At 34.2% G+C, this 12,060-nt stretch overlaps 1 protein-coding gene across 1 annotated transcript in view; it reads right to left on the bottom strand.

The window, feature by feature from the left end:
• The window catches only part of LOC122807972, a 157,328-nt gene that overhangs the window by 125,347 nt on the left and 19,921 nt on the right, over positions 1 to 12,060 (bottom strand). The window contains exons 2-3 of the mRNA XM_044078999.1: positions 5,715 to 5,777; positions 5,203 to 5,321 (exon numbers count right to left, since the gene is read on the bottom strand). Of these exons, the coding sequence (XP_043934934.1) occupies positions 5,203 to 5,321; positions 5,715 to 5,777 (182 nt within the window). The remainder of the gene's footprint in view (positions 1 to 5,202; positions 5,322 to 5,714; positions 5,778 to 12,060) is intronic.

The following is a 12,060-nucleotide window of genomic DNA, read 5'->3' on the forward strand; positions in this document are numbered from 1 at the left end:
GTAATGCCAAAGGTCATGGAATCTATTAAATGGTTCCAAAGGAATGTATTAATTTGTAATAATTAAATACAATGGAAAACTCTATACACTGGCTAATTTTTACTGGATCCCTGGAATAGTTGCCAGACTAGCCAGTCATTGGAAGGGCAACAATTTTAGCAGGGGATTTTAACTGCATATCTAGTATAGAGATACAAGTGAACACAAAAACTATGGAAGCAAATTAATTAGTAATAATTTAGTTGATTTAATAGTAAAAGCAGAAAATAAGTCGTTGGTCCTCACTCATTCTTATGTGCATGGGATGCAAACAAATTTATAGATCTATGCTAACAAATTTACTTAAGTGAATTTTAAAACTATTCCTTGTCATTTTATCTGATCATAGTGCCTTACGTGTTAATATATTAATGTGTTATAAGGAAGTTTCAGATCTACAGATTCTCAGTATATGATGAAATCAAAGGAACACATTGAGAATTTTTTTTATCTTCGAATGATAATGGTCAGGTTAGTAAAGGCATACTATGGGACCCCTTAAAAAGCATAATTAAATATAGAATGGGAAGCTGTACTAGTAATAAAATGAAAGAATGGGATAAAGAGTTCTGAGAAATATAAGGTGAAATAATGAAAGAATGGGATAAAGAGTTGTGAGAAATATAAGGTGAAATACACAAAGCGAGGTTTGAACAAAGAAATTAGATACTAAAGTCATTAAAAATTTGATAAAATAAGCAATTTTCATTAAGTGGAAAAAATAAAATTGCACAGTTATGTGATGACTTCAAAAAGGCACAAATCAACATTTGAAATCCTCACACTCAGTTTACTTCAGACCTAGAAGAAAATTCCATAAGGATCTTAAGATAAAAATTATTACAAAGCTGACAAGTATTTAAAGAAAAATGTTACTAAAACTTAATGACCAACAAATATCTCTGTTGAATAAGTATTACCCAATAGAAGTTCATTTAAAAAAAAATGGATAAATGGTAAAGCTCCAGGGTGAGATGGTTTATGTATGGAATTATATAGCCTGCTTCATTTAAATATTTTAGAATTTTTGAGCGATATTTTCAGGATAATTCAGAGTGACAAAATAATTCCTCGTTTAAGTATAGGTTAGATAACAGAAAAATTCCATGAAGGAGGAAAGGATAATTAAGTTGGTTTTCTCATATATACCTATTTTATTAAATGTAGACTAAAATATTTACTTCTATCTTACATGACTAAGAATCACAGTAGATTGACAGGATTTATAGTCAATATATTAATGTATGAAATATGAATAGCAATAACTATCTTAGATTTAGCAAGATGAATGAATGAGAAATTGGCCCTAATCAGCTTGGATATTGAGAGAGGTTTTGATTCTGTAGGCTGGAACTACTTGTTTCAAACTTTAGAAACATCTGTATTTCCAGACAACTTATTGGAATAGTAAAAAGTCTGTACAGAGACTCCAAAGCATATGTTAAAGTTGGATCTTACATTTCTCAAGGATTCACTTAAAACAAATTGAAAATGCAAGGGTATCCTTTGTTCCCTCAACTATTTGCTTTTGCTACCGAACCCTTAGCCAATAGTTAAGGAGCAATGAAAAAATTGGATTCTCAAACAAGGATTATAAATCCAAAATACGGCTTTTTGTAGATTATGCTGTGCTAACTGCAGGAGATTTAAAATTATTCAATTGAAGAAACAGATGAGGAAAATGAAAGGTTTCAACAAGTATCATTGCTGAAATGTATTAATAAAACTCAAACTTTAGTGTTAAATCAATTACTAGATAGTAAGTTTTAAGAAAAAATATAACTGGGAATAAAAAATCTATGCAAGATTAATAATTTTGAAGTAAAAAGTGGAAAATCCAGTCACCCAATATTATATACATACTGCATTCAAAAGAAAATGAAAAAAAAATGTTTAGTATCCTTAAAAGCTAAGAATTGCTTAGATGCATCATATAAGATTATGGGAGTAATTGGCTTCCCAGATGTAGAATCTTATTCTAACTCTACTATACTGGTCTATATCATATAATCGAAAAATGAATTCAGTGAATGGCATTTACATCAAAAATGCCATTCAGTGAACTGTTAATAGTGAGATCGCATAACAGTGAAGATTGGAAAATTTGCCCTTTCCTCACTGTAGTGAGATCTCAGAGCTGGTAATGTATAATTAGCAGGGGGTGTCATGGGTGAAGCCCCCCACAAGAGCGAATTCACTGAATGCCATTTTAGATGCAACTGCCATTCACTGAATTCATCTTTCGATTATGAGATACAGACCACTACTATACTGTGGATAGACTTAACTTGCACTGTCAATGAAAACCATTCAGCAGTAGATTTTACTAAATTTGTACAAGTTTATTAAATATTATAAACTAGAAATGTAATGATCCTTTTTCCGGTTAATAAAATTTACCTTAGAAGGAAATTAATTTCTTTTAGACCCTGCATATATGAATCAACCATTAAAACAGTTAATGCATTTTAAAACCTACATTAATATCAAAATAGTAATTTTTGTGTTTTTCCATTGCACACACCTCTAGATTTTGGGAAACTCTAGAACATTAAAATGAATTTACTCAAAAGGAATGGATTAGTATTATGGTCCGATTGCTTTGAAAAAGGATAAGTACGTTTATCAGACTATTTAATGAAAGATAAGTTGGATGAATCTGTTAACCAATTACCCATCAGTAACAAATTAAATGAATTTGTAGACAATAGGAATGAAGAAGAACAGAACACTATTTCCCATTATATGAATGCCATCATTGAAGATAAATTAACTTGAATAACTTGGACAAGCTTCCTCTGTAGGACAATATAAAAAATAATTTTGATACAAAATTCTGGAACTTTTTAGATAATAGTGGATTGAGTAACTCAATATATGTTAAGAACAGGACTTTGTTACTTAAATCATTTAGTCAAACTTAAAAACTTTCCAGTATAAACTTGATGTGGAAATATTTTTACTCACTATAAAATCTCCAAGTTTGGTAAAATGACTTCTTCAGTTGGATAGAGATTTAGTAAAGATGTAAAATCTGATTGGACACGTGAAGAATTAAATGTATATTGGAAAGAGATCAGTATGTCTAAGAGGTTATGGTCTGACAATTGTTCTTTAACTAGATCAATAATACAGAATGAATGTTCCACTTCCTTTATCTGTAAAAGCAAAGCAAAAATTATTCTGGAGTCTCCTGGCAGTAGCTAGAAAAGTTATTAAAAAAATGGAAATAATATTCAATTCCTACAGTCAAAGAATTTAAACAATACTATGTAAAACTAAAAAAGAAGTATCAGAATAAGATCTATAAATCATACCAAGACTTCTAATGGTTGGGGTAGCCTTGAAATGTTATTGAAATACCAAGACTCTTATGTTAATGGTATCAGATTAACTTGATGATTCAATGCATTCCTAACACTGTATAACAGTATATGATGTTGAAAGTCTTCCTTTCTGGTGTATATATTGTAAATACATTAAATACAAATTTTCTAAAATGACAGCAAGTCCCCTGGCTCAACAATTTAACCTGGACCATGATCAATTTTTTTTTGCAATGCATTTTGTACATGATCTCAGCTGTATTCCTATGTTCCTCAAATTATTTAATACAAGGAGGCATGGGTTTACTTTTGTATATCAGACTCTTCAACCTAAAGGGTTAAATAAACTAAACCCAAGAAGCACAAAATGTTTATATTACCCACTTATTTTGCCCCCATTTTATGGATGCATTATAGAAAGTTATTCGCTAGCACTGTTTTTGATGTAGCTTTATTCTGATTTGTTTCTCTGCCATTTCCTTATTTCAAAAATGATTTACGGAACCAGCTGTCAACAACTGAATAGTCATAAAACCAAACCTGAAGTCAAAATCGTAATGGATGCACGATAAATGAAATCCAAAGCCAGAAGTATGTTACTTCTTTAATAGACCATAAATTCCACAACTTTGTTTACATTAAGCGCTTTCATCCACACTAAGGTGGACTTCGTACACTGTTTTTTTTAAAAACTTTTTGGTGCCAAAATCCACCCATCTTGCAAATTTAAAATAACATAGTATCAATTTTCATCATATTAACCATTCATAAGAATCACAATGTTAACTTTCATTCTCTATCCATTCATTCATAAATTCTGAATTCATCTAAATGATGAAAATTGATACCATGTTATTTTAAATTTGCAAGATGGGTGGATTTTGGCGCCAAAAAGTTTTTAAAAAAACAGTTAGTGTACAATGTTAGTTATTCTGATGAAGGCCACCTTAGTGTGGATGAAAGCGCTTAATGTAAATAAGTTTGTGGAATTTATGGTCTATTAAAGAAGTAATTCATACTTCTGGCTTTGGATTTCATTTATCATGCATCCATTACGATTTTGGCTTCAGCTTTGGTTTTATTTCCTTATAAGTGCACTATCAGCTCTAGTATGGTTTTACCTTTGAAACCTTTGCTGAAGTGTTAGTGTCATGTTTTAACCGGTATAAAGTTTATTAAAAAGAAAGGAAGTTTCTGCACTGTGCATTCATTCATCATTCCCTCATATCACAATACAACTGTTGCCTGCACCTCCACAATATATTACAAACTTCAAAACCTTGCAGAAAGAATGCAGTTACTCACACCTGCCAAATAATCTTCACATTTCAGAACATTATGCTGCAAGAGAGGATGTAACACACATTACAACCCTGACACTGACTATTTGAAGTAGGCTGCATTGATCATCTTACTCAGACAGGTATTGTAACATAGCAAAATGAATACATTATGTAGGAGTCAATCTTCCTTATACACATACAAAGGCTTATACCCACTCCAAACCTCTAACCTTCAATTCCAGTTACTGCAGGGTGTACAGCTAAATTTTCAATGCAGTAACACTGACTGAAAAATATTCTTACCATGAGACAGCATTTTGCATTAAGTAGTCAGTGTGAACCCTAAGGCTTTCCAAAGCATTTTAATAGCCAAATGTGTACACCTCATGTAACTATTGAACAAAGCAGTTTAGTACATGATGCAATCATTAGAAATTCTCAGGGTGAAAAAGTTCATTTGTGATCACGTACCAGTTAGTATTTCAGTATAATGATGGGTTACTGATCACTTACTAACAAGTATTTCAGTGCAACACTGGGTACTAATCACTTACCAGTAAGGATTTCAATGTAACGCTGGTTAATATAGTCAGGATGTTCACCATCGCAGTTGGGGAAACTATCATTTCCGGCAGATGTATTCAGGCAAAATCTCAAACGATCTGACAAGGACCTAAAATGAAATGGAGGCTGTAGATTTTTTTTTTTTTTTTTAACTAAATCAGTAGATTAGGATAGATAAAAGGAAACCTGTACTGTAGCTGTAGAAACTTACTACAGTACAGAAAATATACTAGTACAGAGATTTCATACACATCTTAGCAACCTTATGGCAAATAGGATTTTACCATGATGGAGTACAGCAATGTCATGGAAGTGGGGATGGACAGGCTTGCCCTCACAAAAACAAGTAGAATTCTGATAATTAACATGTAGGATTAAGGCTGTGATCTGCTAACAAGCTACATCCTGTAGTTAAAAGTTTGGTTCTCAAACTATCTGCATTCTGAGTAAGTCACTTATGACATTTCTCAGACAGCAAAATAATACAGATAAATTAACATACCAGCAAGACTTTCCCACATGCTCTCGGATGCATTTGATATTCTCGGTTATTTTGTCACTGATGCTAAAGGAAAAAAAACATTTAAGTTAGTATAAGACATCATGTCGTTGTGTTTTCATGAGACAGGAGGAGAAGTATTTGCTTTACAAACTAGGGTGACAAACCCGAGAGAACCTGCAACGAAATGAGGCTTAGCCTGCTCTGCTTACACAACTACCACCATTCCACAGAAGTACTACCGGTAGCATTACTCAGCAAGTAACAATACTAAGACATTCACAATGCTAGCCCAGTAAAGACAACAAAAAATGATCCAGCCTTTACAAAAGAACACTAGAGTCATTACCTACCAGCCTGGGTAGCTTCCACTCTTATTGGTTATTCAAGTAGCTCTCTTCCAAGACAAACGGCCGATTTGCTATCGACTTCCTTGTACAACATATTTTCAATTTTTTTCCTGATTTACAGTGAACAGACAAAAGACTGGTTGAAATTGCACCTGGATGAAAAGTTTTGGAGTGGACAAGACAACCTGCACCATCCGAGCGTACAGCTTTCATTATTTACTCTCTTGGAAGTGGCCTTGCACACTATGAATATTTTTATTTTTTTTTGGGGGGGGGGGGGATTTGTTATCTGTTCCCAACAGAATGTCTTTACCATCTATTCATAGTTTTTCACTCCTACATAGTGTTGCTAACAGTTCCTTTTCATATCTGTTAGCATCTACAAGTCTTCCTGATCCATTAACAGATGCATTTCATTGTAGTATCCCAACTCCTATACTATTTCATTGTAGTATCCCAACTCTTATACTATTCTAAATGGCATCCATTTGCAGTACAACTTCCTTTGCATTCTATTATTTGGTGCTTCTACAACTAAAGACTTGAGTATTTCACAGCTCATTCCCAGGTAGCATCAGTCTCCAACACCTTTCTTAGAAGCACAGCTGTTGCAGCATTACATACAGAAGTTGCACGACACTAAATCATTCCTAGAAATGTGTCTAAACATTTCCCGCTCTGAGTTTTTGCACAGTTGCCAAGTAACATGCTTCATTAACTCTGCTATTAGAATATCTTGCATATTTTAGATTTTTCAGTTTTACATTTGCTCTTTTATTTAAAGTTATGCTGTCTCAATCTATTCAGCAACTGTAGCAGCTTCTTGTGTACTTTTGTATCTGATTTCACACAACAATTTTATATTTACAGCACCTTCAGAGTCCACAATAATCTTGGAACAACACTGCTGCTGAATAAATAAAAGTCTAATGAATCTGTCTCTTCCTAACGATATTAAAATATACATCCAGAACCTTTTTTCATCTATGAATGTGTCTCCAAGTTTAAGTCCTGGTCTGTCAAGGGACAAAAACACCAATGAAAATATTTGGTGCTTTTATTTTATGATTTAGTATTTTATGGACCAGATCCTTGGTGTCAGTTTCCTGCCTTGGATTTAGGGGGACCTTGATTTCAGAGGATCCTCTCTCTCTCGTGCATTTACTGGCAATGTTTTCATCTAGGTTTATGTGCTAGAAACCATGGTTTGCATTCATTACTGATGCAGCATTTGGAATTCTCAAGAGCATTTTAGATTTAAGCAGTGGGCAATGTTCTCTTAATTTTATTTAGTTCTTGACAGTTTTACTTGATGCCCTGAAGATGTAAAATGGATTTTAGGTGCATTTAGTCCCACTGCTTCAAAAAGCATCTTCAGATAAGGTAGCCAGAACAAGTTAGTGAAAACGTACGATTTCTACCTAGTGCTCTGGATCAGGTGTGAAAGTAAACCCTCTGTCAATCCCTATTCTTGCAATAAATGACCGTCCAAACTACAAAGCTTCATGGTCAGGTCTCAGAATTCGTACCAGATACATCCCATAATTATTTGATCATTTAAGAATGAATCAAGTTGTTTTACTGATACACCAGCTCAGTGGGGGGATGAGATAGTAAATTGCCACAGGAACAGGTGGACCTAACCTCCAAGTACACTATCAGAGAAACTAGAAAACAACCTTTCAGCTGGAAGAAGTAATGCACGACAAGAACTGAAATATCTTTTGAAATCTAACGAAGGGACTAGAGAAGAATGACCCACAATCAATAAATCAAAATCAATCAATGGCATCAGCCCTTAATATGCATGACTTTCAGCTGAGATAATACCAAGCCTGGACCTTGGAGAAAATGTTTGCAAATCAGAAACAAGTTCTTTTATGCAACAAATGGCTCAAGTACTGGGTTAAATTAAATTTTAATCAACAAATATGACATACATACTTGGTTGGTTCATATCCCGTATCCCCCCCCTACTTTGAAGAAACTTCTGCTACATGTCAAGAAGGGCAGCACCCTTGCCACTTTCTCACATTTGCTCTGTGTCTGTGTGTGTGTGTGTATATATATATATATATATATATATATATATATATATATATATATATATATATATATATATGTATATGCACCCCCCATCCCCTGCTACTTGTGTATACAAACTCTGGGATCACACTATATTGAGGAAAAGGATTTTCCGATCCCCATTATAGTGCAATCTGCATCAAAATGTAGAAATTCACAACAGCGAATGCTGTATTGCATTTACGGTTGTAAATTTCTACATTTTAGCATTTGTTCTTCCGATTCTACCAAATCGGTAGATTCGCACTAATGTGAATTGCACAAAGTGCGATCAGGAAAATGATAGTAAACCTGTGTGTGTGTTTATATATATATATATATATATATATATATATATATATATATATATACACACATATACATATACACACACAAATTATGGTAAATTGTGTGTGTGTGTATATATATATATATATATATATATATATATATATGGGTCTATATTATGTGATCGAAGAATCTCTTCTTCGAACAGATACTCGACACGTACAGCAAATGCTGTAAAACCTCGAATGGCCACATCCTTGAATTTTTTCCTCTGGGAAAAAATTTCACGTGGCCATAAAATAAAAACAAACTTTAAAACACTAATCAAGTGGGGGGCTTCACCCCCCAACTAAATATACCAACTCAGAGATCGCTCTACATTGAAGAAAAGGGCGAATCCCGATAACGGACAACTTTACCCTGCATTTCCTATAGATTCAGCCAGTTGCTACTTGGTAACTGATAAATGGCTCTGATGTATTATTTTAAGGATCTGTTACAGCTTTATTTCATTATACCATCCTATTTCACTATCATACATTGTATAAAAACTCTAGGAATCACTTTCTTCCTTAATACAGGAATTGTTAAAATTACTTAACCATGAATTCATACCAGAATTTAAAATCCTCAACCCAAAGCAAAATGTGCATTCACCTACAGTCTCCACATTATATGAACAATGCACCCCAATCCAAATATTTAATGGTAATCTATTAGATAAATGTAAACATATTAGCCTTCCACTAATTGCCCCTTTTAAATATTTCCTGCTCCAGTTGCAAACATACAATAACAAAAGTAGACAAGTTGTACTAAAGTTGTGTGTTTTACCAGTTTAGCACTGTATTGTAAATACTGAAAACATGTAATACCTTTACTAATACTATACTCGTACATTAAGGTGGATTGGTATCTGAAGGACTAGTATTATTGAATGCAATTGCTTGCATATGGTGTATAATTGTGTATAATCTCTATCCATCTGCATTTATCCAGACTGATATGAAAACGGTCTATTTTGACCAGTGCTTTACCTAAGAAAACAAATCCAAATGTTTGTACTTGAGCCCACACTTTGCCTTAGTTAATCTTACACCACCCAATTTTCACATTATCTAGACAAATAGTGGGATTAACAAAATGCAAAATATTGCCTTCAACAGAAAACTGTAAGCCTGACACATACAGCTACAACAGAGTTGCAACACAAATGCAGTACAAAAATTGGATATTCTCATTTTATCCCATCATACCGCTCAACCTCTCAGTGCAAGAAATCTGGACTAAATGACAAAATGGGGGACAAAGGCCCAAAAATAGGGATGTACTTTAAATATTACTCTTATAAGCTTACAAAGTTCTACAAAACCACAAGACACAGCGAAATGCCACTTTGTAAAACCACAGTAAAACCACGAACTTCGCTGTAAACAAGATCACGATTCCACAATCAGCTACTATAAAAAAGCCTTTATTCCACACTAATAGTAAGAACTGGTTAAGCGCTTTCATCTACGGGTAGTAGACTAACTCGGAACACTCTACAATTAAAAAAGCTGGGTTTAAATACATTAAAAAAGCTGGGTTTAAATACATAAATTCCTCCAATCAGACTACATGATTAATTGTAGTCAATTGTCATTTAAAGTGCTCAGTGCAATAACAACTTATATATACATTTCTCATAATACAATACTACTAAAATCCAATAAAATCACTTACTCGTAAAATATGCATCTAATGTAAATACTTTTTCACTAATTTATTACTTCTAATACTGGTTTTATGGAAATACTTTCATTAGTACCAGGATAAACAGTTGCATTTAACAATATCTGCCATTTTATCTCCTTCTCACCCAGTTTTACCTTGGTGTTTCCACCCCTAGTGTTTGATTTTACTTGCTCTAAAATGGCAAACTTAAAACCATCACAACTTGGGCTTCCGACTAAATGTCTATAAAGTGCATTTTTTGCGTCTTTCTTACTTATGCAATAAAAGTGGTTGTAAATCTGATTTAACATCTGTCTGTTTTTCCTAAATAGTAACAAGGACATCTGACTCATTTAGCCAGATATATCCCATGTTGCGTCCGGCAGTTACCCTTCTTAAATGTAATCAGTTTGATTGACATCCTCCAATGTTAAGCTCCTGTCTTCCAGTATAGCAAAACATTGGTTACATTTTCCACACTTACTAGTACCCCCCTACCACACCCTTCTCATTGCTGACTAAGCCCACCTTCAAATTTGCTTTTTAAATTCCTTACAAAGTTGCTAGAGTAACAGGATTTAACAAACTTTTTCTGAAGGATATAAAGTCTGAAACTTGCATGTCATCAGTGACTTCATCCCAGTAATGTCAGAAACAGATTTTTATGAGGAACAGACTAAAATATGAGCCAAAAATCTGACATTCTGCGAAAATCTGTACAGTTGAGGTATGCCAGTCATGCTTGAGGTTTAAGGATACAGTGGAGATGCCTCAACTTAATCTGCAGACATGATTACTTGATTAACTGCTTTCAAAACTGTAGCACCATTGTAAACATGCAAACAGCTAAGAAACCCTTAATATAACTGTTCTTATGCCAGGATTCTGAGCCCTGTTCAACACTATGCCTTTGAAGGAGAAGCACCATCCACTGTGTGCAGTATTACCTTGGCTGATTCGCTGTTTTCAGACAAACCAGAACTGCTGTACTACGACCAGTGCAAGCCGCTTAACTGTGGGACACCATGCTAGAACTCTGCCATAGTGCAAAAGGCTTACAGAGCTGCTGTATAGCCTGAAATAGTCACAAAAGAGCAGAAATCCACTGGAGACTGTTTGGTCTGATATCAAGAAAAGTTCTGTTCTTCAAACCTTCCAAAGTTGCAACGAACATTTCAGAATTAAAGTTATGAGCTACAAGCAGCCATCATCTTTTCAGCCTCAGGGGCAACTTTGCTTAGCCTTTATTTGCTGGTGTTGTCCAAAGTCACAGGACATCTGCTGGACTTTAAAACTTGTTGTAGAAACAATCTAGTTGACTGTAGACATTGGCTGAGAATATAATCAGAGAACTTTCATTTGCAGTTTGCATTCCTCAGTAACAGATGCATTTAAGGATGTTACAGCCTGATAGGTTAACCACAACAAGGTGCACTACACAACTGTGCATCTCTGTTTAAGCCCTAGGGGGCGCACTGGCAACAAACTGAGCAAAATGACTGATGGGAGTCCAGGGAAACAAAGCAGGAGCAGCTATAAGCCTTCAACAGAAGGCCCATTACTGCACAGATATGTATATATATATATATATATATATATATATATATATATATATATATTTATTATACACACACACACACACACACACACACACACACACGATTGTGAACTTGTCACCACAATTCATGGACTTGCATGCTTGCACTGATTTACACAGTATTTAAACTGGAGGAGACTGTAAACTTGTTGAAACACTTCAGGAATTTAGTAAATATGCAGCAGACAGGATGCTTTCTTCTGCAGGGAGAGATGCAAGTGAACACAGCACTACTTGCATTTAGATGAGACTAAGGTATGCTCTTTCCCCAATCCTTCTCATACAGGTACTACAGAACTTTCTGTACATAACTATATATGAATACACTGGAGTG

This window comes from Protopterus annectens, chromosome 8.part0 (genome assembly GCF_019279795.1).
Source record: "Protopterus annectens isolate FY-2018-M chromosome 8.part0, PAN1.0, whole genome shotgun sequence".
NCBI lineage: Eukaryota > Metazoa > Chordata > Ceratodontiformes > Protopteridae > Protopterus > Protopterus annectens.